At 44.0% G+C, this 26434-nt stretch overlaps 1 protein-coding gene across 10 annotated transcripts; it reads left to right on the forward strand.

Moving 5' to 3' along the window:
* The first annotated feature begins 2914 nt into the window (after positions 1 to 2914).
* On the forward strand, positions 2915 to 26434 carry LOC108030094 (RING finger protein nhl-1). 10 transcript variants are annotated; one of them, XM_050887108.1, is made up of 14 exons: positions 2916 to 3277; positions 5499 to 5596; positions 9772 to 9912; positions 11220 to 11355; positions 13238 to 13380; positions 13501 to 14784; positions 16215 to 16229; positions 17520 to 18223; positions 21403 to 21681; positions 22738 to 23538; positions 25017 to 25176; positions 25537 to 25677; positions 25822 to 25898; positions 25965 to 26434. In XM_050887108.1, the coding sequence occupies exons 3-14, from the start codon at positions 9778 to 9780 to the stop codon at positions 26176 to 26178; spliced, it is 4089 nt and encodes a 1362-aa protein (XP_050743065.1). In that variant the 5' UTR covers positions 2916 to 3277; positions 5499 to 5596; positions 9772 to 9777; the 3' UTR covers positions 26179 to 26434. The 10 variants fall into 10 exon arrangements, with proteins under 10 accessions (XP_016958230.1, XP_050743068.1, XP_050743065.1 ...); XM_017102741.3 differs by lacking the exon at positions 16215 to 16229 and having other exon boundaries at positions 2915 to 3277; positions 13501 to 15237; XM_050887106.1 differs by lacking the exon at positions 16215 to 16229 and having other exon boundaries at positions 17469 to 18223.

The raw sequence follows: 26434 nt of genomic DNA on the forward strand, positions 1-26434 counted from the left end.
CTGCTTTTCTGAGTTCTTGTATGAAATATAAAAGATACATTTTTGACAGTGCAGAGAAAAGGCGGAGAAGGATGAGAGTCATCCTTGAGCTTAGACGACAGCATATGCTCATGCATGCCTAATTACGATAAATCCTTGCCCTTGCCCGCTCTCACTTGCCAACTTTCACCCCCACCCCCATCCCGCTTTCACTCTCACTTTCTCTTCCGAGACGAACTTAGTTCGCGGGAACAAGCGCGCCCAAATGAAGTAGGCTCAAACAAGAACAAAAACAAAAACAGCAGCCGCACTTCACAAGGATCTCTCGGCGAGTGGGTGAGTGTGTGTTCGTCCTTTTTGGGCGTGCGAGTGTGCGTTGGCGTTCATAATTATGGCCGTATTTAGAGAAATTGGTTATTATGTGCTTAACGCCATTTGTCTGACTGGAAATAGTTTGTTTTCGGTGGCCCCCTGCTGTCGGTAATGCCCCCGGGGAGGTGTGCTTAGCCAGTTTCTAAAACCGGAAATAACGCTTAAGAAGCCTCCTCGGGTGGTGGTTAATTACAGCAAGTATGAAAATTAAATCAAATGGCGTCACGGAAAATGAAACTTGTGTATTTCATTACTTACGTAAATGTATTTAAATTGTTACCGAAAAGAAGATATTTTTACCTTTAGGTTAACTCTAAGTAGCCTCAAATCCTATTGCCCACTCAGCTTTCATTTACTAGCCCTAAACTTCGACCAATGCCAACGCCCTAATCCTTATCCCTTGGATATTGTAATTAAAGTTTCCTGTGAAATCCCAATCAGCCAGTAACTCTCGTGGCCACCCTCTCAGTTAGTTGTGCCTGGCCAATACTTGAAATTGTTTGCTAATTCGTTATTATTGCCACTTTACCACGTTGCTCCTGTGTTGGCTCCCCTTCCTTGGGCAATTAGCACAAGGCGATGGCTGGCAATGCCAAGTGTCCCCTGGTCGAGTGGCTTTCACTCCAAGATCCGGATTCCCTGCATGCATGTCCATCAATAATGTATCCTGGCGGCTCCTTGCTCCTTCGTTATGCCATCTGTCAATTGGCCATCCATCAGCTCTAATTAATCATGCTCGGGCCTAATGAGTTGCTCACAAATATGCAGGGAATGAATGGATGCCACTTTCTCGGACCGGCTGCTAATGGAAATGCTGCTCGGCACATGCGATACAACTGTCGCCGAATCGATTGCGTTGCTGCAATGCTCACAATGCAATGCAAGCGCTGCGCAATTTCAACTCCATGAGAACCAACAACTGCGCATGAAAAACTTGCACAGGAAAAAATAACCTTAAATTTAGTTCCATACGATCTCTCTCACATATAAGAACTATTTGCCATAAACTAGAGCTTCAAAATTTCATTTATATGTAATTTTTGGTGTCTAAAAGTATGCAAGAACTAAAGAAGAGTCGTTTTCCTAATTTAAAAAAAAAAAAAAAATTTGTTGTACTCGTGAGTTTGAAATACATTGTTGCATACTTATGGGTACAAAAACATGTGATTTCAAAAAAAATTATTAATGTGCCCCCGTATTTATAAAACATTTTATTTTTTTAGTTAGAACTTTTAATACGAAAAACAAGAAAATTATTTGCAATTTTCTTCACTTGTTCCTGCGTGCTCTAGAGGATAGAGCTGTGACTATGGCGATGTTAATGGGGACTGACCTAGAGTCCGTCAACAACTCGAGCTGCCTTGGCGAATGTGTTGACATCTTTGTTTTGGCCCGCTCATAAATCTCAATTTTTCGGATTTGCTTTTGTTTTGACTACGGCTGCGGCTGCGGCTTTGTTCCATCGGACTCTTTTAGCGGAAAATGTCTTAACGCAAACTCGATTCATCAGTCTATTGACAGGAAACTGTCATGGGAGACAAGCGAATGACCAGACAAAAGACCAAATGTCTGGCGAGAAAGGCATAATGCAGACCAATTATACAGAATCTGATGACAGAGAGAATTGGTTCTATTCATAGAATGTTGAACAAGTAGTACATAAACACGACGGGAATAATAACAAATTGGATACAAAACATAAGGGTTGTTTCAGTCCTCTAAAAATATGCTTTCTTTAATAATTACTATTTAATTGAATATCACATTGGAGAAGTAATGAAAGTATGTACTCAACGGCAAGCGCTTGTAATAGCTTACTTATATAAAACCGTTTACTAGATACTGAGTTATTTATTATATAATCATCAATCATCGAAGTAACAATTCTCTCAATAGTTTAAATAAATAATGCAGTTTTATCAAATCAACATTTATGTTACTTAAAGCTAGTGAACTACCCACTAATAAAAATATTCTTTTTGTGCGGAAAGCACAGCCAGTTAATAAATTTTCTTTTACCACTTTCAATTTGCCTTGATTCCAAAGCCACATAAAACTCGCAAAATATTTGTTAAGACATCAATTTCCTTTTCCTATATAAGTATCAATAAACGCCTTTGGATTCTATAAATATTTAAGAGAATTCTCAAATGAATCATTCAGTATGGAAAATGCGTGGGCAAAGATATTTTTCCTTAGCTTTTCTCCCCTGGACTAAGGAAAAGTGAAAATGTTACTGTAAAAACTGCGGAATAAGCCAGAACAATAACAGGTAAAGATACTTATTTATCAATATGTATTCGCTCTTGGACTTTCTGCGCGACATTGTAAAAAGCAAAATGAATGCTTACAGACAAGTATGGTATATATATGATATATAATTCTTGCACAGGTTCGTTGGGGTCGGGTGAAGCTGGGAAACAACAAAAGTGCTACGTGAAAGTGGGAAGAAGACACAGAAATATTTGTGGCACTTTTGTTGTTGCCTCAGGTTATATTTATAAAATTTCACCTCAAGAACGGCTGATCATCAGCCGATTCGAGAGTCGAGCAGAGAAAAACATTCATTTTCACTTCTGGCACGCTCGCGAGTGGACGTGCGGACCGATACGCTACCGATAATAGATAGCTCTAGCCCAGTTCGATCCCATCCACCTATATAGATACATATATAGACAGTGGGTTCAGAGGGGTGCAAAGATCTGTCCAAAGATCTTTCACCTGTCGCGCAGTGCGTGAGGGTGCGGAATACACATGCCGAAGGCACCAGTAATCGCGTCGCGAGTGTTGGTTTAATCGAAGGAATATAAGTATTGAGCCCCAGTTTGAGAAAGTGAAGCCAGTGAAAGTCCTTTTGCCGTCAAGGCATGCGAATAAATTTGCAAAACTTACGCGAACCATTGGCAAATAGAAGAAACCAACACAAGTGAGTCGTTCGGGGGATACAGCCTCGTTTTGAACCCGTTTTTGGAAACGCATTCAAATGGAGATGAGCTCGACGCATTCAATGGCTGCTGATTATGTAAAAAAAAGCGCAGAGGAAAAGCGTGAAAATCCGGCGAGAGGAGGAACTCGTGAACATTTCACCTGACCGACAATTCTGTTTTCCCCAACAGCGCTCACTTTGCGCACTCCCACAAGTCCCAAAAATTCGTGAAAAGCTGTCAAAATTATTTTCATCTTCTTCGGCTTCGCGCTCGAAATTTATTAACACATTTTGACATAATCATGTATACAAATGTATGTAGATGAGGATCTGTTATATCTGCATCTGATGGTGTAGGTGTATCTGTGTGTGTGCCCAGCTCATCAGAAAGCATGGCAATAATTTGGCCACACACAGATACACGCACACAGGGACGCATATTGCTCATACGCCGCGTTGCTGCCTTATTTTTAGTTCGATTCAATCAGCGACATTTTCCGAGATTTTCTATTTCCATTTCTGCTATTTGTGTTTGTCTTTTGCCCGCTGCTCGCTTATCATTGATTGCTTTGTTTGCTTTTGTTTCGGTTTCGGTTTTGCCCGTTCCTTCTCCTCACTCTCTCCCCTCCTTCTTTTGGAATGTTTGTGGGCCTTTCGCTTGTGTATTTATTTTCATTTTCACACCTCTCACCAGCAAACATTTAATTTCTCGCCTCGAAATGTATAGAAACAAAAATAATGCCGAAGATTAAGTGAGAGAGGTGTGTGTGGGCTTGAATTTATGGGCCGCCCGAAAGTAGGCAACAGTTTTTTCCAGTTTTCCTTTTAGCCTTATTGCGAGCCCCCGGCTTTTTCCATCTCTGGCTGCCTTGCGCCCCCTGCCACCCACCCATCCTTCGCTCTTTTCGAGAGTGCTTCAGTCCGGCGGAAGTTCAAGGCCACTGGCTGCATTAAAGAAGTGCCATTGCAGTTTCCTGGCAATAGATACTCACTTAAAGCAGTTTTGATTTAGCTGCTCGACCGGACAGACCAACTCTTATAACTTAAATTGGGAACGTCTTGAAAAGTAGGTTCCTGGCCACATCAATGTGAAACTAATATTTACGTATGTTATTTTATAAAGCTGAAGCATTTTCAAGACTTGCTTATTTTTGTTGTTTTGGTAAACAAACGGTTCATAGAGAGTTCGAAAAGCACTTCATATTTATTTTTCATATAATATAGCTATAGTATACAAATAACAAAAAATATAATAGGGAATGTTGGAAAAAGTCGGTATGTATTTATTAAAATAATAATTTTTTGACGGGCTTACCGACAAATCTTAAACTGGTGTTAATTAAGATTTATGTTTTTGATAATAAAGAAACTATTGGATTTTTACTTAAAGTGCGAGTGTACATACATACATAATTTGTTTCGAATAGAAGATATTAAAATACTAAATCCCAGACCAAAGAGGGTTATTATTTACAAGGCGATCTACTTCTATTAATAACCTTTGTAATATGAATAACAGCGTAAAATAATGGTTGGATCGCATTAATGATTTATATACTATCATCATATATTGTAAGCAAAGAAGTTTTTGTTGTAACATCCAAAAACTTATACAATGGCTAAACGTAAAGGTTCGCTTACATTGGATTTCCCCCTTTCACACAGGGAATTCGGAATGTTATCGCATCATTATAGTTTCGGAAATTGGTTTTCCATTGTTTAATTGTTGTCATTAATTGGAAGCAACTTCCACCCACCACCCTGCCGAGTTAATTAAAGTGATCAACTCGCGAGTGCCATATGGGCGACCCCTCCTGCCGCCTCCCCATTAACCTGGTCAAGTGTGTGCAACCAAGGAGCTTATCTGTCGCAGAGCACAGTTCGCGGGCCTTAAGCGCATTCCGCACTTCATTATCTCCGACTGTCAGCCGCCCAGCCGTCACCTCCCAACCTCATTATTGATTTGCTTGCCGCGGCCTTTGAGGCCGTATAATTAAGTTGGCATCATGCGGTTTGTGCGCAGCGTGTGAATGGCCAGGTAAATGGCTCCGCGACCCTTTCCCCGTTTTAGCGAAATCGATCTGACCATTAAATGGCGGCCGATTCAATTGGTGTCGCCAGCGTGTCTCTCTCATTTGAATGCGGGAATGCAGGCGATTAATCATCGAATTTGGCACTGACCGTGGTTTTGTCTTCTAAATAAAATAATTATTTTTTTTAGGCAGCAGAGTTAACAGCCAGAGGAACAGGCCCCGTTCAAGGGTGCCTCGGATAGCGCAGTCGAGGAAAGGAATCAAAAAGCAAACAGCCCCACTAAACGTAAGTTATCACCGCTGAAATTGGAACTTCACAATACTTACTTTCTGGTCTAAAGTTTTCCCTTTGGGAGTGCAGCTGAAATTTCAGAAAGTTTCGATTGCATTTGCTCCTCTGACGGCTCCGTTTATTTATAGCCCAAAAATACTGTGCACTTCTATTTTTGGCCCAGGAGTGCAGACTGCAGTCTGTGAATTCCGGGCTAGTGAGTTTCTATTTTGGGTGTACTCTCAAAAGGGAGATGGAGAGATACATACGGAGCCAGAGGAACGGAGTTCTGACCTTGAGAAGAAATAGCGCCGAAATTGGATAGTTTTAGGAAAAAGAAAGGTTGGGTAGATGATAAACTTTCGTCTTGTTGACTTACAATGAATGTATAAACATTGAAATGATTTTAGGATGCTTCGTTTCTAAATATATTTGGGAATTAGCAATTATTGTCCTGAATCTAAAGAACTTCAAAGCTAGAACCCAGCAATATTAGTAAATTTACAAAAATCGAATGATAAAAATGTGGTTCTACCCATATCTATAATTCATTTTTTTAACAAAAACCTTTTAATAATTTTTTTTTAAATGTAACAGAGTTGTAATAATAAACTGAAACTAGCATTAATAGGCACAAACTTTAAAAATGAAGCGAAAACTTTGCAATTAGCACGGCGCATTCTTTGGGTAGTTTTTCGGGGGGAACGTCGAATTCTCGCGGTGCTCGCTCCAATTTTCAATGAAATTTATTTTTAGGGCCCGTTACAGCGAGATACACAAAAGCACACAAATAGCCCAGCAATGGGATATAGATGGAAAATGCCGGCGTGCGTCCGACTGAGAAAAGCAGCTCGTTTGATGACGTCAAGAGCGTGCGTTCATGTATTTATACCGATTTACAAAAATATTTTCGGCAAAACCCAGAAGTAGCCGATGTCCAGGTCCAAGGCGAGAAGTGAGAACTCCATTTTGGAGCAGCATGCACTGCACTCAGTACTCAGTACTCAGTGCCCATTTGTATCTTTGTATCTCATTAATGGGCTACAGCTGAAGGTGCAGATACATTTACACACGCACGATGCCAAGAATATGTATTTTTGCGTTCGTCTTGCGATCGCGCACTTTGTTTTCCTTCGCTCTCTCTTCTCCGCTGCCGATATACACAAATATATACACATAAAGTATCTGCGGATACACAGCGAAATCGGGAGAGATGGCCGCGGATTGTATATATTTAAAATGCTGTAGACCGCTCATGTGCTTGGCAATTTTCACTTGCCTTCAGTCGCTTTTTACATTTCCAATCGAATTCTACAAGGCGCGTTTGCTCGGCGAAAATTGAAATTCAAAAAAATATATATACACCTATAGTATAAATTCAAGCGAAGTCGCAGCGATTCCGATTTATGGAAAGTAAAGCGAGGCGAACGGAAATCGATTGTACACATTTAATGAAAGTGCCCCGAACGATTGAGTTTTAGGGATTCTCGCATTGCCAAAACCAATTGCATTTTATGATTGCCTTCGAGTGCCGCTTTGACAGCAACAGCCAGGATTGCCAAATAGTTTCCCATTTCAATTGGTGAGTCGGGCTGCCATGTATTTCCCTTTTTTCTCCTCTTCTCGGACTTCTGCTCAGTTGCGGCTGACCCAAATCTCATCGAATTCATTTCAATTTACTTGTGTTGATTTCAATTTTCAGTGCTTTGCGTTGATGATTTTCTGTCACCAACTGTCAGCAGCGCGAAAAGTTTGACCCATTTAAGTTTTTACTCTTGGCCAAAAACTTGCCGAGGGTCAAGTGAGTGTGAGTGTGTGTGCGTGAGCCTGTTTCCGTTTCCGGTTGGCCATTTTACTGCGACTTCCTGCCGCATAACTCGACTTAATTTTAACCCCCCCAAGGTTAATGATTTTCTCGGCGTTTCTAGCTGTAAACAAAACATTGAACAACTGTCGCCGTCAATTTGGCAATTGAATGAAAACAAAGAGACGTGCAAAAATGTCGGGGGAAACCAGAAAGCACAAAATCAGCTTCAAGAACATTCAACATTTTCACGGATAATTGGTTTGGGCTGGTATATTTCCGAAAATTACTCACCCTGCCTGCGCGAATGCACTCAGGGATGTATATGCGAGTATTTCAGGGATTTCTTTCGGCAGCCCTTTGCCAAACGACCTCCCAGCGCTTACCCATTTAAACTAAATGCAAGGGTGGAGGATTTTGTATGGTTATGGTGGCTTTCATTATGCTGGCCAGCAGCTTTCGCCATTCATTTTAATCCTTTCAGCAGCGATTCACAAATGCAATGGCCAAATTAGATTCGCCGCACACACACACTGCTCTCTCCCCGAAACCAAAAAACGGACCCCTACTTTCTAAAAAGACCTCCCCTCCGCCCTCGAACCTTATCCACCACGCACAATTTGAGCGAGCGACACAATTTCTATTCAATTTGATTTTAAGCGCATTTTCCAGTTAATTGCACTCGGTTCGCATATGTCGGTTAGCCCATAACATATAGTACACACATACATCCGCTTTCTGCGATAGCATCATTGTGAACTTTTGGCCGCATTAAATTGATGCTTTAAATATCCGAAACCAAACCGAGCCCAGCCAAACACGACAATAATGGCAAACAGGCGCACGACAATTAGCGGTGGCCATCGTGGACATGGAGCACCGGTTCCATGGCTACATCCTCCCACGTTCCGTGCTTATTTACGAGCAGGAAGTGCGCACTGGTGCGGGTTTTTGTGCGCGACACACGCGGCGTATACGCGATGCATATTGCCAGCAACTGCGAAATCGTATTTATATTTATACTTCATATACGCGCCTGCCCGAATTTCTTCCCTCTTAATACGAAATGTGTGTCATTTTTATTATTAAAATCTCGACTGCGACGGGCAATGTTCCCTTTTCCATGGGGAAGGCGAATGCGAGAAAGATATTGCAGAGTGTCCAAAACGCTGCAAGTAGCTTACGGAATTGTGCAATGGAAAGTGATTTATACTTCTGACAAATTGCCTCAAGAATCTTGCCATGTATTTCAAGTTGCTTGCTTTATTGAGAAATAATCTGTTAATGTCTTAAAGCTTAAAGCGATATAATGCTGCTCATCAAAGTCGAACAGGATTTGCTTGGTATCTTGATCTTTAAACAATATTTTAAAGAAATTATTCTGCTTTCACATAAACGATATACTAAATGTTTAATTAATATAATCAAGCTTTATTCTAGAGCAATATAAAGTTAAACAGGAATTTTCCTTATTTGTGTTGTTTTTCTTGTTTATTCCAAATAATTTTAAATTATAATATATTTTTATATTTTTCTGCCGAATTAAACAATATGGGTTTTAATTTCCACGTCATGGCAATAGTAAACACCATAAAATCTGAAGTGTTTACTGCAAGACCAGAAGAAAAGCAGCACACCCGTTTAAGTGAATCACGTTTCTAGTTTCTCACTGTGATTCAGAATTGTCAGCAAGCCTTTTGGAATTTAATGTCCTGATTATTTACCCCATTCCCACGGTTCCTCAATCAAGTGAAGCTGCTCTAATGAAGACGAATTTCTCATTATTCAGTGAAAACGTAGACTGACTTTCAAACAATACTTGAGCAATACTTAAGTGCAGCGAAATCGGAGACACACATATAGCAATCGGAATTCGCATATCAAAGCGCCCCTGCCTCGGCTTTCATTTGCTGATGAGGGCAAAAGGAGGGAGGGCCAACATCTGATACTGTTGAGTATCTCGGGTTCGTCTAAATAAACTTGTCAGAGCCGCTTTTAATGAAGCAGCCATAAGCAGATTTGTGGCTTAGTGTATTTACCCGGGCCAAATGAAGTCAGCTCGCGACTTACGACAACGAAATGGTCAATTTATTGTATGACTTTTGGGCTCTGGCTCAGTCCTGTGCCGTTGTGTGTGTTCATTCAAATGCAAGAATTTCGTGGGAATCGGATTTCCCCTGGATTTTTCTTCTTCGTTTTTCCTTTTTTGCGGCAGAGCTTACCGCCTGACAGACGGTCTGTCGACTTATGATGAGCTTAGGCAGGGCAGGGAGTCCTGAATTTATAATGATATGAATATCAAATTGACAGCGCTTTTTGCGGTCTAATCGAATCAGGTCTAATGACTGTTTTGCATTTCTTTCCCTCCCTCTCTTTTTCATGTCAGTGAGCCATGGAGCAGTTCGAGCAGCTGCTGACGTGCTGCGTCTGCCTGGACAGATACCGCATCCCCAAGCTGCTGCCATGCCAGCACTCCTTCTGCATGGAGCCCTGCATGGAGGGCCTGGTGGACTATGTGCGACGGCAGGTAAGGCGATCATCATTAATCATCCCACTGTGCGAGTGCACGAGGCCCCTGGCCCTGGCCCCTGGCCCCGGGTCTCTGGTCCATTGTGTGCGTGTGGCAATTTGGGTAATGCCGCCGACGTCACACATCGCTGATGTACACTGAGAAAATAATAATTTTAAATTAATTAAATGTTAATTAAATCCGAACGCATAGGCTTAAGGATGGGCAATTAAATATACGCATAGATGTGCCCCAGATATCGCTAGGATTTTGAATTCATTTTTCAATTTAACTTCAAGTGTCTAAAAGTATGCAGTGACTTAGGGATTATCGTTTTCTGCATGAATACTTTGTACTCATGGGTTTTTAAATATTTGTTGCATACTTCTAGACACCTAAAATTTGTATTTAAAAAAACACAATGATTTCTTTAAAACCCCTGACAATTCTTTTTTTTTGAAGCCTTTAGAATTTTTCCTTCTTTTGAAGTTTATTATTGAGCATTCTAAGATAGTTATTATTTTTATTCCCACATGTTTACTTTTGTTTAGAATTTATTAATTTATTTTTCTTAATCTCAATATTAGTATGATTTCCGTAGAAAAGAAACCTAATTATAAATTGAAATTAAAATTAAAATTGCAGTGTGACTGCCTAACTAAAAATCTCGCAGGGGAAATGAAACAAAATAAAATGGGTGGAGGAACAAAAAGGCGCCCAACAAGACGCCCCCGAAAATGTTGTATTTATCTTGTTGCTTGCGGCGCATTTGCGTAGATATCTTGTTGAAAAATTATATAGAAAGGCGTGGATATATGTAGGCTCGAACGAACCCACAAGTGTACGAGAGTGTGTATCTTTGCGCTGCGCTACTTATAGAGCGCCTCAGTCTGCATGTATTTATAAATTTTGTTTTGGCTTTCAGCCAGCGCCACGCAAATAATTGGTAGTCATTTTCATTGTGTTGGCCCAGCTCCTGAAAAAGATACCCAAAAGAAAGAATTATGTGGGGGGAGAATCCGCGAATTGCAATACCTGTCATGAAAAAAGGAAAGCCGCAAGTTGAAATTGATCTTTATGGCAAAAAGATGATGACGGGAGATGAAAAAAGCGCACTCAAGATGCCTTCACATAAAACTAACGAAATGTGAAAGGTTTTTAAAGTTGCGTACAGCACATAATATCTTTATATTTTCTTAAAGCAAATATCTACACCTAAAAAAAGTTAAATAACAGAACTAAAACATAGCTTAAAATATAGTTTAATCATTGCCTGAGGAAAATTTCATTACAAACTAATAAAACAATTTTTGCAAATCACTTAGGTAAAATGCCCGGAATGTCGTGCCGAACACCGGATACCCTACAACGGCGTGCAGGCCTTTCCAACGAATGTCACCCTACAACGGTTCCTGGAGCTGCACATCGAAATCACCGGAGAACTGCCCGATCCCACTTCAGGTAGGAATATTTGCCTTTTTATTGTTTATTTGTTACTTTTCAGATGTCCTTTGGTAACAGATATAAATATAAAACGTATTAGCTTGCAAATTCCAACTGACAAAGAGCTTAATACGCATTTATTAAAACCGAATGCACAAAGACAAAGGGAAAATAACGTTGATATTAATAAAAAGTATTACCATGTAATCACTGACCCAACTTTAATTAAATTCCACCAAAAAAGGGAAGCGAAAAATGTTAGGAATGTAGTAGTGGAAAACAAAGGTCGGAAAACTAGCATTTGCCATTATGTTTGGGTTTCCAATTAAAAAGTCAGACACTCTCGCCATCTGATAGCAATTAAAACTAAGCAAAGCCAAATTGATTTCGTTTGAGCAATTTGCATGTGGGCCAAAGCGAATTGCGGATCAACCTCCTCTTAAGCATGACTACGCAATTTTCTCTGACAAAACTTGATGGCAGTGGGTAAATATGCAAATGGCTTGCAACTTTCGAGCTGCAATCAGGATCAAGTGTGAGCTAATAAGGCAGACAAAGTTCTTGGCTTCAACTATGGCACCGAAAGAAAATAAGGTGTAATAAGATACATATACTTAGGGAAAACGTCAGATGTTAGTCGTATTTGTAAGGGAACACACTTCAATTGTCTGGACAACATTTTAAATACACTTCCATTCATTAATAAATAAGGAAAACGTATTTTAATAAAGTTTTGTAGACCTTTAAGATACTTAAAGTCTTAAAGATATGTTCACTGTGCATCCGAAATGCTGATTTTTTTGACTGCCTCACAAATTTCCCGGTCTATGCAAATGTGTGAAACAAAGGAATCCTTTTCGTGTTATGGATACGGCAAGGACAACGAGCACTCGTACAATTTTCATGTGGAATTTGCAAATTCACTTTTCCATATGATTAAACGAGAAAACACAGAAGCCAACTATTGGCATAAAGCACTGCCACTGCCTCCAGCCCCGCTGGTTTATTGTCAGCCGGGAAAAGCTGGGGAAAGCTGGTGAAAGCTACTGAGGAGTGTTCATCAGACATTGCCAGTGCCAGCAAGTGATGCATAAAAGTTTACTTTTTCAAGCTGCGACTGCAGCATGTTTGCATTGTAGCCCCATTGCTGAGGCTCGTTATTTGCATTGCCCCGGCAAGGCATCCTATCGCCGACGAGCCAAAGGATCCTTTGCCAGGGAAAGTGACACACACAAGACGGAAGCTGCATGCAAAAATATTCACAACTTGAAATAGATATCAGCCTTTCACCCAGGATTCTAGATTGGTACTAACTTTTCAAGAGGCTGTAAAAATATCAAGTAAGTTCTTGGATTCTGCAACTATTTTTTATTCTGAAAATCATTTTATTATTTTTTCTAAATGAATATTTTATTTCCCAATAAAAAAAAGTAAAAGAAACCTAATTATATATATTTTTTAATCTCATTTATTGGCTTATACTAGATTTAAAGAACATTTTTGGGGGCCTTAAAAGACTGCTTTGCTTTTTTAAATGCCTGGCATTTACGTGAAAGTATTTCTCTCGGTGCAGAGATATGCACACGAGTCTAGCTGCATAACTGGCGCTTAGGTGCAGTTGATTTCGTGCTCTTGAAATCGCATTAGTGAATGCAACAGACATCCGCCTGACATCCCCTTGCCCCTGCCGCCCTGTAGACTCCCCCACTTGGCATCCCAGGCATGTGGCAAGACATTGTTGCCAAGAGTGCAAATTGATGAGCTGCTGCTGCCGGCATACTCGGCATTTTATTGTCCAACTCAAGCAGGCAGGAAGTCGTTTGAGAGGCTGGCCCTTTGGAGAGTGTGTTTTTTGGCTGCCACCAGTGATTAGTAATTGCTTTCCCTTTGCCCCTTCCAGGTCAAATTATGGAGCGCTGTGGCGTCTGCTCGGAAAAGGCCTACCTGTCCCACTGTGCGCACTGCGAGAAAAAGATCTGCGAGGACTGTAAAAGCGCCCACATGGACATTCTGCGGCGAGAGATCACGCGATTCAACTCACAGGTGAGGACAAAATCCAAAGATCCCTTCAAAATAATAACAATATTTACACCGTACTACAACATGGTATCCAAAATATATGGCAGAAACCCTTACTGATCCATAAACCTCTTCCTTTCGCAGATCCGCCGCAGCTTGCACCGGCTGCAGGACTCGCTGGCGATCATCGAGAAGAACACCATGAGCCTGCAGACGAACGCCATCAGTGTGACGGAGGAGATCGATGAGATCTACCAGCGGATCACCAAGGCCATCAAGGATCGCTCCGACCAGCTGAAGGGCGAGATCGATCGCTACCTGGCCGTGGAGCTGCGCAACCTGACTACGCTGAAGGAGAACCTCGACCTGGAGATCACGAACATCACCAGCAATTGCGACACGGTCGACAAGTACATGAACGAGACCGTGGAGTGGGATGACTGCGAGCTGATGGACACCAAGGAGATCTTCCTGAAGACGGTGGAGTTCCTGCGTCACTTCGAGTACGAGAACAACGACTACAGTCGGCGGGTGCGGTTCCTGGTCTCCATAGACCCCAACCAGCTGGTGATGAACCTGGCCACCTTCGGGGACCTGAACATAGCGCCCCACTCGACGCCAAGCGGCGGCTCGGTCAGCAGTTCCCACCTGGCGCCACCGAGCACCTTGCAACCGGGACTGATGCGCTCGAAGAGCGATCACCGCCTGGCCACCCAGTTCCGGCAGCAGGAGGAGCGCAGCGGCTACAACGATGAGCCCGTGCTGGGCGGTCGCAAGTTCGGCGAACGCCCGCAGCGCAGCGCCACCCAGGCGAACAACGATCGCTACGGGCGTGGCGGGGACTACGACTACGAGAACGACTACGACAACGATGGTTCCTCGGGCCGGGCGGGCAAATCCTCCCGCTTCCGGTCGCGGTTCGTGCGATCCCACCAGAACGACGACTCCGACAGCGAGCAGCAGCAGCAGCAGCGGCAGCAGGAGCTCAAGGAGCGCAAGGATCGCGTCCTGGACAGCGAGGACGTGTCCCGCGGCCAGTTGAGCGGCATCATCCGGTTGAGCGACTGCTCCCGCGTGGTCCAGCGATTGGCCGACATCGGCAAGGAGAAGAAGGAGAAGAAGTCGGATGCCGCAGCGGCAGCCCAGGCGGCAGTCCAAGCCGCCATCCAGGCCCAGAAGGCGGCCATGCAGCGCCAGCAGCAGAAGAACCAGCAGACAGCCGCCGACGAGGAGGAGCTGGCCCGCCAGAAGCGCAAGAACGCCACACCATCTTCGGCAGCCGGAGCAGCCACGTCGAGTGGCGGCGATACCGCCGGCGACCAGCGGGTGGCGGCCCTGAAGAATCGAGGCGGGGAGGAGAGCGACGGCAGCTCCAACCAGGCGGCGTCTCCAGTGCGTAACAGTGCAGCCTCTACGACGCGAGCCGAGGTAAGTGTGAATGAGGCAAATACAGAAGAAGAAGGCGTGGCCAGTGAAAGCAGTGACAGCGAGGAAGAGGAGGAGGAGGAGGCGGGGGGAGAGCAACCGGAAGAATCTGTTCAAGTGGTTCTACAGGATGTGCTTAGTCTAGGAGAGCCTCAGCAGCCCACGTCTTCCGAAGAAACGGAGGAGGAAGAGTCCTCCTCCGAGTACGAGGAAGTAACAGCTAGCGAAACTGAAGAGGAACAGGAGGAGGACCAAGAAAGAGTGACTGAAACGGGGACTCAGAACTTACCAGTGATCAATGTACTACCACCAGAAAATGATTTAGCCCCAAAAGTAGAAGAAAGCAGAGCTCATCACATAACCAGTCAGCAGCCCCAGGAAGAAACAGATAAATCTACAGAAGAGAGTCCGGAAGAAGAGGACGAGGAAGAAGAGTACACAGAGGAAGAGATTGAGGTCACGGAGGAGGAAAAAGATGAAGAGGAGGATTAAAGATCATTTAAGGATAGATTCGGGGCTTTAAAGATAAATCAAAGAGGTATAATGAAAGAGTAGGTCATAATTAAACAGGAAGGATAGAAGTGCCGTGTAACTCAAAGTAGACATTTTAGGAAAGAATCTATCGCTTAGATAGCTATTACTCTATAGACTGTGTTGATTAGATCGCTGTCACTGCAGCATGGCTCAGTATTTCACCCTTGTGTTTTGCAAATCCCGCCGAAAGAACTTAAAACGATAATTGCGTATACGCCATGTGTGCTTCGTTCTTATTTGTGCTCCATCGTTCACACTTCCCCCGCTCCGTAAGTGTTCTCGTTTTCTTTGTCGATCCCGTCGAGAGAGCCACCTAACTTAACTCTTTATCGTTACTTCTAATGTTAATCTTACCTAACCAAAAACATTACCCCGAATTTGTCCCATTTTGTTTGGTTTTTATTTACTTTGATTTACCTTCCCGGTTTTCTGTTCTTGTTATTTTATGTGTACGTTAAGTTCTTGTCTTTATTTATTTACTCTGATTGTTTTTTATGATTTCCATTTGGTTTACTTACGTTTATTGTCTTGTGAGCGCCTTTCACCTAATGCTGTTTTGGGTCAGAACCTTTTGCCCCCGACTAAATAACCTGAATGCTATGCAGGGCAAGGCAAAGTTTCGGCCCAAAGCTCGGACATCAGAATTGTACAATATTGTATACAAGTTTATGGATATAAATACTCTTTGTTCATGTAGTTTAACATCTTTTACCTTATCGTTAGTTAGAGACTGCATACCAAGTTAAAGCCAATAAAGCAACCAGAAATTACGAAATTCCTTTGATGTAACAGTATTTTCTTTCAAATCTTTTTGTTTCTCCCTTTCTCTCTCTCTATCTCTGTATCTATATCTGTCTATATGTTTCTATCTACATATCTCTGCGATTCTCTCTTGCAAGCGGACAAACGATGTGGTAGTGATGTTAATTTGCTTAAATGTTACTAAATTTCTTTGGCAAATGCTGTCGAGCTGAATAAACCGCAGACCCTGATCAACAAAGCGACATTCCCCCTGGTTTCCTTCTATATTTGCTCGCTTTCTCATCATTTCAAATACTTTCTATACCTTTCTGTATTTTTTCGTTGCCGTTTTGTTGGTTTACAATTTCTGATGTCCGCTGTAAATATTTCTGTTGTGTATGTATTCCTACAAGCCCCTCACCAGATCCCCCCCACCACATGTATCCTCTTTTTCGCCTGTCATGCATTCACACATTGTTACCACCCCCCCGCCCCCAGAAGGACCCCCAAAATGGCAGAAGGAGCCGGGTTCAATGGCGAATATTTCGCCATCATGCGAATGTCAGCGATGCGGCTGCTTCCGTCAGTTTAACAATGTTTCCAGCTGCCTCTGTGTGCGTGTGTATCTGTGTGAATGAGTATGTCGCACACTAAACAAATATATACACGCAATAGTGACAAATGCACAGTTGCTGCATATTTGTCTCGTTCCTGGCATTTGCCGAATGGGAGTAGGAAAAGGTTGTCTGATCAATTAGGGCCACATCAAAGGGAGTGCTTGAAATATCATATGTAATGAAAAGGGTCTGATGCCGGGATAGTAAGTAATTTCTCCGAATTCGCCATTGCCTTTGCTTGCCAGTGAAAGCTACAGGAAATTGTAGCCAGTAGAGGGGAGGTATTTCATAGAATATATTTTCCAAATATATTTGCCATTGCTGCAATTAATGTGGGATAAGCCCTCTCCATTTCCCGACTACTTTTCTTTGCTAATCAAAACAAGCATTTTTATTTGTTGAACTTGACGAGTTCTTCCATCAATGTTTACCACCTTTTCAATTTTGCTAAAACTTATGATTTCAGCAAGTTGAATAATGTTTAGAATCCATTTGGGATTGATCTTTTAGGAAACAGAACAATATAAACTTTCCCCATAAATTAGAGCAAAATCCCTCGAAACTTATGACTGCAAGTTGAGCTATATGAATGTCTTGTGGCAGTGGCAACTGCAAGTGCACAATGTCTCCAGGCTCCCATCTAAGCCCCCCTTTAACCGGTCGCTCCACCATCAGTCATCCACATCTCAGCATCGCCATTTCTATTTCTCTATCTCTAAACCTCTATATTTTGCATCTGCATCGCATTCGCTACTCGTTCCGTCGCTTGCCAACACCGAAAACGAACTAACTCAGACCGCCAGCGCCACAGACTCTGATGCAACTCCCACTCCTACAATCCAACAGTCGAAGCCGCCCGTCTCCGCCCAGGTGGCAGCGGTGAAGAAGACCCAGCGATCCGGCAGCAGTGACAGCAGTGCCTCCACCGAGAGCTCAGCCAGTTCGGCGGCAGCGGCGGCCGTGGCTGCCACATCCACATCCGCCTCCGCGGCGGCACCTGCCACGTCCGGTGGCAGCAGCAACGCCGCGAGCCAAAGTGGCAAGGCGCCCAGCTCGTCCAGGTACTCGACTGCCAGGGACACCACGGCGGTGCCGGAGAAGAAGCCCTTCGTCAGCCGCTTCCTGCCGCAACACAGTACCGCCAATGCCGCCAACGGCTCGGCGGACAAGAAGAAGGCGGAGTCCAGCTCCAGCAGCGAGGAGGAGACCAGCTCGGAGTCCGAATCCGAGTCGGAGCCGGAGACCAAGGCGAAGACGAGTGCCGCCAGCAGCAGCACCAACACCAAGTCCACGCCCAGCAGCGCCGCCAGCTCGACGACGGCGGCGAGTGGTTCCACCAGCGGCGGATCCTACAGGGATCGCCTGGAGGCCCGGCGGGCTTCGCGGGACGACAGCTCCTCGACGGCGGCGGGCCGCAGCAGCTACGCCACGCCCTCGAGCAGCGGCTATGGCAGTGGCAGCGGCACCAGCAGCGGACGCACGCGAGCGGTTCCCGCCCCGCACCATGCCAGTGAGAGCGAGGACCGCTACGGCAGCGGCACCGGCAGCAGGTATTTCCACTCCACCCACCCCAACCCCACTTAAAATGCGGACTAGCGTTTTTTCGTGATTTGTAGTTTCTATAACCGAACTAATTTGCATGGCTAATGAGGCGAGCGGAACAGATTATGTGAAAAAACACACACATATGGTTAATCTGCACGGGGGATTAAATTCCACGAAATCCTGGTATTTAAAAGGGAATAGTTGGGTTTTATTGCAAAAGCTTCCTAGAATGATTATTAAAATAATCACCAATTACTTTTTTAATAACCAGCCGCATAGGTATTAAATACTTTAAGGGACAATAAGTGGTTCTTAAAACTTAAATAATGTTTACACCATTGGGTAATTGGGACACAGGATTAAAGTTAAATTTTATAAAACAGTTGACCCTTTTGAAAGTATGGCAAATTTTAATTATTTAAAGTTTCAACAACTTGGAAGACTTATTAGTAAAATAAATTATTTAAGTAATCAGGCACATGGGTGTTAGATAATTTAAGGAATTTTGAAAACCTATAGCAGGACAGGTATATGAACTCAACTGATTTATAAACCAATATGTTTTTCTTTCGCTATTTAGCTAGCTAATTAAATTGGCCTGTCATATAATTTTAATAAAATGTAATCAAATCAATGGGTTTTGTTTGTGCTAGTCAAATGTTTACACCAAATGTTTAGACAACAGAAACCATTGTCTATAATCTCCTGGGAATTTGATGGTTTTTCTCCGTGTGACAGCTTTTCAGCCACTGCCATTTAATGCGTATCTGATGGGCATGGCCAGCAAAATGTGTGTGTCAAGCATTGCAGTTGGGCAATTTGTTTTCCTCGTTTTCCGCCACACTAATTTAATTACCTGCAAAAGAAGGCCTGCTATTAATTTACAATTTTAATTAGGTACACATTTGCACACACGACTGCAGAGTTAAATCGATATGCCTAATGGATAATTTGTTTTTGGTTTGAATTGGTTTGGATTGGTTTCACCACGAGTTCGATGCGTTTCAATGTGTGCTTTCTAAGACTCTCTTTTGTATCCCATTGTATCTCACCGCTGCAGCTTTGTACAAGTGCTCCGTGCTGGCATTAACCTGGCAATGGCCACTTTGTTGCTCGTCCGCCTCGTGTGGCGTCTAATTGTCAAGTTCATAACCTTTACATAGTACACCAAACACCCACATACAGTTCCCGGATAGGTCAACACACACAGTACACACCGTTCTATCACTTTCTTTCTCTTGTGTTCTCTACAAAACGATCTTTGCAGTGCACTGCCCTTTAGCATACCGTACATAAGCAGACCCAGCCGGGCTCGTTACCGAAAGCGACTCACCGATGTCTAGCCCGAGACTGTACCATACTATATACTATAACCCATGTGAAGCTCAGGCCAAAACGACTCAAATTCAGTGCAATTCATAGTTCAATTGTTTGTTAACCCGTAACGTTGAATGAGTTCTGGAAATGCCCCCGCCTAACCCACTAAGCCAACTCATGTTAAACGAGTGCTTAACCCTATTGATTAAATATTTGAATGTTAGCTGGAAATAAAATTGAACAAGTTCGCCAAGTTGCCCGTAGTACTCGGGGAGTCACCTTCAATGGGCAAATAGAGTCGTGATGATGGGGCCCTTCAAAGAGCCACTCAAAGGGCTGGAAATTAACTTTACTTCTCGCTTTCCGTCCGTCTGTTGTTCCGCCTTTATGTCCCTCTGTCAATACCCTTTTCAAAGGGATCAATGCCGCCCCTTTCAGGCCCGATGCCGTCCTTTGTGCCCGGGCGACAAAAACTTCTTTAATTTTACTTTTGCACGACAACAAACACCGAACCCTTTTTGCCCTGCAACAAATCTAGCGTAATGTAATTACAACAGTCCTCCGCCAATTTCGCACTCCCCCAGTGCCCCAGTCCCTGATCCCCCAACTGCCCCCACTTAATCACCCCCACTCGCTCTTGCTTTCCGGGAACAATGCGATAAATTGGTATTTGCTATCAGTCCGAGTGCCGGCACATATATTTTCCAGGAGTCTATCAGTCAGCCTGTTTATCACTGCCGTATTTGCACTAGGTGTTTGCTCAGCGAGCAGAAGCTGGATTTATGCTTTACAGGGGAAAGCCAGATTCCAGCTGCATATTATTTCAGTTTTTTGGGGCCACTCTATAAAGAGTCCATAAAAATATGACATACGGTGTACAAAGAAATCCAAAACTATTTTATATATGCTTATCTCGCAAACATAGTTACATATTTCTTCCCCTAATCCTAATCTATATTTCTTAGTTTAATACCACACTGTAGGTTTCCCGAAAAAGAAAATACTATCAACCAGAAGAATACATTTATCTCGGTTACAGATAATTCCCAGCATGTGTTCATAGTCTTTATGATAGGAACCCCTGAAAATAAACTAACCCAAAAAATGGAGAGCAGGTATCAGATGGTCGGCGCATACGAGTGTATGACTTCCACTCGTTTAAACTGCTTTTTATCGTTGGCAATTAAGCCGTGTAAACAGATATGCAGTGGCAGTTTTTGCGAGAATCGAGTGGCAGCAAAAAGTGTTGCCTGCTTTTGTGGGCTGCTGATGAAGCTGCCTGTTGCTTTGGCCTATTTGCTCCGTTCTCGTTGCGTTCCTGCACTCGTACTCACCTAGATTTAAGCATTTAATTTATGTGTTTTTTCGTGCCCCGGCACTCGTTGATCTTTTTGTAGTAGTTGTTGCTTTATGTGTTTAATCCGCCCAACCACCAACCACCACCCACCCACCGACACAAACATGCACCCAGACACACAGACACGGCCGCCTATTGGCGCCATAATTTTACGTACTTAACCGAACTTTTGCCAACTACTTTGCCTAACTTTCGATAATGCAAAATGTGAGTTTAATTAAAAACTTGTGCTGGGGTTGCGCTAAATTCTAATAGAATTTAATGGGTAATAAATGCGACCTGCATTCACCTAAGCCAGTTAAAAGTTAGTCAACTAAGCGGTGGTTGTCCCAGGGATAGACTGAAATTGAAAATGAGAAACGAGACACACAGCAACAGCTACGGCAAAAATATAAACAATTTTTTAGAACAATGTGTTTCGAAAAATTACACTACAACCAAGAATCTCAGGGCGTAGATCAAATCAAGCCAAACCAAAACCAAAACCGAACCGAATCAACATTTTTGCAGCTACACAAGCCGCTTTCTAAACAAGAGCAAGAGCAGCGCCATAGTAACGCAACCCTCGCTATCCACGCCCACCGCCTCCTTCGATGAGGACGCCACCGGAACCGGCGACGACTCGGACAGTCGCTACGGAACGGGCCGCTCCCGGTACCTGGCCATGAAGGAGCGCCGCACCCGGCTGGCGCGCAGCCGCTCGTCCCACCAGTTCGGCAACGACGACGAGGATCTGGATGAGCCGGTGTCCCCCACCACGGTCTCGCCGTCCGCTTACCTGGCCTCAAGGTGCGCGTGAGACACCAGCTATATACTGACCCCTGCCCTCTGCCCCCCAATTGTACATAGGTTACTTATCGGCTGTACATATAGACATTTACATTTGTATCTCCCGCCGATGGTCAATTGTCGTGCGCTGGGCGCTTTCATTGTGCGTGTGTGCTGTCCCCCGGTTTTTTGTCTTTTTCTACTTTTCAATTTAGCTTACATTTGGTTTTATGGTTTCTTTTATTTTTGAGTTGAGTTTCTGTGCGTGCCACGTCCGAAGTTCGCCACGTTTCGTTCTCGTTTATGTTGCACCATACACTAATTCAACTTTTTGGATTTATTTTTTTGTTCTTATTTTCTGTACTTTTTGGTTTTATTAGTCATTTGTGGTTAAGGAAGAAACAAAATTCTGCGCGTTCTCAAATTAACCGAAATTAACCGGAAATCAACCAAGAAGTTCGCCCCTTCTCTAAATCTCTCTGTACATACGCAGCACTAGATTTCATGCACCATTTAGATCCAGAAAGCTGAGGGGGTAGCATTTTAAAACCAGGAACATAAAATAAAACAAAATAAAATTTTTTAAAATATTGCTGAACTACGGACATCTTTAGGGAACTAATTGAAATTTAAATGATCATCATTAAAATTATTTTAATTTTTTATAAAAAATGTTGGAGGTTGTACTGCTTAAAAACTTTTTAAAGACAAAAAGTAAGGTTGATTGGTTTGTTAAATAAAATCAATTTTTAATAAATTTAATTTCCCTTAAAGTAATCTCTTCCCGATGAAATGCAATCCACAAAGCTTACCGAATTTTCTATTTCCGGTATATTTATCTTTCCTTAATGATTTCATTTCATCAAAAAAGAAAAACTGAAGAGTTAATATTTAGCTTATACAAAGATAAAAATATTTGTAAATATTTATATTCCTGGTTTTAATAGTATACCCCTTTCTCAGTTGAAAGCGCCTCATAAGTTCAGAACTCAGCCAGAGCACTCGACTCCATTCCATCTCACCCCATCCCTGTGGGCTTGACCCCGGTGCCTTTTGCTAATCGAGATGCCTTTGCAGGTACAGCGGCTATGGCAGCAGCGACCTGGCCCGCAGCCGCTCCTCTCACGCCCTCAAGTCGCGCGACAACTCCCCGATCACCGATCGCGGGGCGGGGTCGTCGCGGTCCAGCGGCCTGGGCGGCAGCTCGGCGACGGACAGCAAGGACGGCGAGGCCTTGAGCTCCTGGGCACGGTATTTGAAGAACAAGTACGGTAACAAGGGCAGCAAGGACTCGGCCGGCAGTAGCGGCGGCGCACGCGACACGCACGGCGGCACCTCCTCGTCGTCCTCCGGGACGGGGGCGTCCTCGGCGTCGTCGCATGCGCACGGCTACGGGAGCGGTACGAGCGGCATGAGCGGCACGAGCGGACGGAGCACCGCCAGCGACGTGTCGCGACGGCTGAGCCTTGGACTGCCCCTGCGGCAGGCCAACGAGCTGGCCTCCTCCGACGACGACGGGTCAAAAAACGGGCTAGGCTCCCCTACGTCCCCTACGGTAGCAGCAGCAGTGGCAGCAGCCGGTATAACCGGAGCGGCAGGTACTATCCCTAAACAGGTGTACCTGCGCAAGCGCCAGCAGCTGTTCCAGCTGGGGGGCCGGGGGAGCGAGCCCGGATCCTTCACATGGCCGCGTGGCCTGGCCGTCGGCCCCGACAACAGCATCGTGGTCGCCGACTCCAGCAACCACCGCGTCCAGGTCTTCGACTCCAACGGCATCTTCGTCAAGGAGTTCGGCGAGTACGGCAGCGGCGAGGGAGAGTTCGACTGCCTCGCCGGCGTGGCCGTGAACCGCATCGGCCAGTACATTATAGCCGACAGGTGAGTAAATATCACTCATTTTTAATGAGAACTTTTTAAGGCATTCAGTATATAAATAATTGGTATTTAAGCTTTTAAATGTTAGATCAATATCTTCTTGAATATAAATGTCTTTGCTAATATATAAGTATAAAAACGTGAGGGAGCTTAGATTAAAACAAATATTTTTTTAAGCTTTAATGTGTCTTTTTGAAAATCTAGTATATTTCAACAAACCTTTTTCGTAGATATAGTTAACGTGTCTAATATTCATCAGAGTGCAGCCCTCTTTGGTTGACCTTTTAGTGAGCCCCTCTCCAAAGGCTGGGGAAAAAGTAAAAATTTGATATGGGCTACTTTCGGCGGTGATACTTTATCTCCGACCGGGTGGGCAACGGCTGGCGGTCAGTCTCCGTTTTAATTAAGTCGAAACAAAGGCGCATGATTAATTCCCAGCTCCTAGCTCCGCCTCTAATTGGCAGGGCTAAGCGCATAATAGCCGCGTTAATGAGAAACATGTGCCGGGTCAGCCGGGCAGAGTGCGAGTTTTCGGCGCTCCTGCACATGTTATCTGCAACCTTTTTACGAGTGTTTTACCGAGAACCGAGGCCCGTCCTCCGGCTGCCGCTGTCATTGTTTGACGCAAAATCTCGTTAAGCACCCAGAGCCGGGGGCATCCTCATTGTGCGAGTCAACTTTGATTTTGCACGTTAAGCGGCTTAGCCTAAGCCCAACACCCACCAGCCCACGCTGAACCCACCCCGCAGCCGACGAGCCGTAGCCTGGAACCTGAAAACCTGAAAACCAAAAAACCAAAAGAACCAGAAAACCCCCGCCCAACACCTTGGCATTCCAAGGCGTCGCGCCTTGGCTGGCGACCCGCGAATCTTCTTCTTTCGGGGACCCGTAATGAGATCTCTCCTGGCTCCGGCTCACAATTAACGGGGGAATTCGCCGATTTGATGGCCCTATAAATTGGCCCGTCCACTTACACTGAGATTAATGGTGTAGAAGGTCCCTTGGAAATTCCATTGCAATTCAAATTACCATTTATTTTCCAAATAATTTTGGCTCTAAGGAGTTAAGAATAATATCATAAATATGTAAAAAATATCACACTTAAAAATCCTTTTTTATATTTACATGCATTTTTCAATTTGTTGCCAAAAAAGATTGAGCAACTGCAAGATGAAACTTATTATTCTCAAGATTTTTATTTTCAATTTATCATTTACTTGCCAAACAATTTGGATTTATGTTTGGAGAATTTTCCATGCTTTAAATGTCATATCTGAACATCTAAGTATACCAAAAATATAAATCATATTCAAGATAAAACTTATTAGCTCAGAGCATATTTTAAAAGCAGTTAAATATTATATCTTAGGCATAAAATTCTGCAGGCGAAGGCTAGTTCTAACGAATACCTGGTGTGTTTAGCCCTAATGAGATAATAATGAACCTTTCCCGCTGTGCATCCTCCTCTCTCTCGATTGCAGATACAATCATCGCATACAAGTGCTCGATCCGCAAGGACGATTCCTGCGCGCCTTCGGTTCGCAGGGCACCGCAGATGGCAAATTCAATTATCCTTGGGGCGTAACAACCGATGCACTCGGCTTCATTTACGTGTGCGATAAGGAGAACCACAGAGTGCAGGTGAGCCGAGGGACATGCCCATTTGGGCACCCAACCCATCCCGTCCGCAGTCTTTTTCAGCTGGCCTCCATCTTCAATCTCGATTTGCATGCAAATATTTATATATTCAGTGGGGCAGGAGGGCCTGGCAGGTGGGTCAGGCGGGTGGGGAGTTGGCTCGAGCCGTGCCCAATTTGTCACACTCGAGCTGCACCACCCCGTCCTCCTGCCGGAGCAGCAATTTTCATGGGCTTAACTGGAATATATATATATATGTACATGAGAGTTTTTGTGTGCCCTGCCTACGGCACCGTCCATCCTCTTGGAGTGCTCCTGCCCATTTCAATTTGCCAACTTATATCGAATATTCGCATTCGTCAGGTTTTCCAATCAGATGGTTCCTTCGTTGGCAAGTTCGGCTCCTGCGGCCGCGGCGAGGGACAACTTGAGCATCCGCATTATATAGCCGTATCGAATACGAATCGTGTGATTGTTTCCGATTCGAATAACCACAGGATTCAGGTGAGCCCATACCCCCCGGGGCCCTCCTCCCGGTCCTTCCATGCCTGCCTGGCCATGTGAACCATTTTAATTAAAATATGCTCACCATCGAGATTCATTCGAAATTTATTTGACCTTCCGCTGTCACCTCTTCCGCATCCGCAGATTTTCGACGTGAACGGCAAGGTCCTGTCCACGGTGGGCGGCGAGGGCTCCGACGACGGCCAGTTCAAGTTTCCACGGTAAGCAAATCGAATTACCGATTTTAATTGACAAAGTGTTGAGTCCCTGAATCTCCCTCTTTCCAGCGGTGTGGCCGTGGACGATCAGGGCTACATATTCGTGGCCGATTCGGGCAACAATCGCATTCAGATCTTCAATCCGGACGGCAGCTTCCTGAAGACCTTCGGCTCCTGGGGCTCCGGCGACTCGGAGTTCAAAGGACTCGAGGGCGTGGCCATCATGTCGAACGGCAACATCTTGGTCTGCGACCGCGAGAATCACCGCGTCCAAGTCTTCTGATCAAAAACTACGACAACCAGCGCGTAACCATTGCATTATCTCATCTTGATTTGTCCTTTTTATTATTTGTTTTAAATACTTTTAATTACGACGTGCCTAAGCCATTATTGCCTATATTTCTATGCCTAGAAATTGTGTCAATTAGCCAAGAGGAAAAGAGGAAAAAAATCGAAAAACTTTTTGTTAAACTAGATGAAAAAAAGGAAACCTTTGAATAAAAAAAAGCGAAAACTCGTCAGAGTTTGAGTGAACGAAA

This window comes from Drosophila biarmipes, chromosome 2R (assembly GCF_025231255.1).
Source record: "Drosophila biarmipes strain raj3 chromosome 2R, RU_DBia_V1.1, whole genome shotgun sequence".
NCBI lineage: Eukaryota > Metazoa > Arthropoda > Insecta > Diptera > Drosophilidae > Drosophila > Drosophila biarmipes.

Coding starts and splice junctions, on each gene's coding strand:
- LOC108030094 (XM_017102741.3), top strand. CDS start 9,778: ATGGAGCAGTTCGAGCAGCTGCTGACGTGCTGCGTCTGCCTGGACAGA. Junction 11,356..13,237: donor ACTGCCCGATCCCACTTCAG/GTAGGAATATTT, acceptor TGCCCCTTCCAG/GTCAAATTATGGAGCGCTGT. Junction 21,682..22,737: donor TCCGCTTACCTGGCCTCAAG/GTGCGCGTGAGA, acceptor ATGCCTTTGCAG/GTACAGCGGCTATGGCAGCA.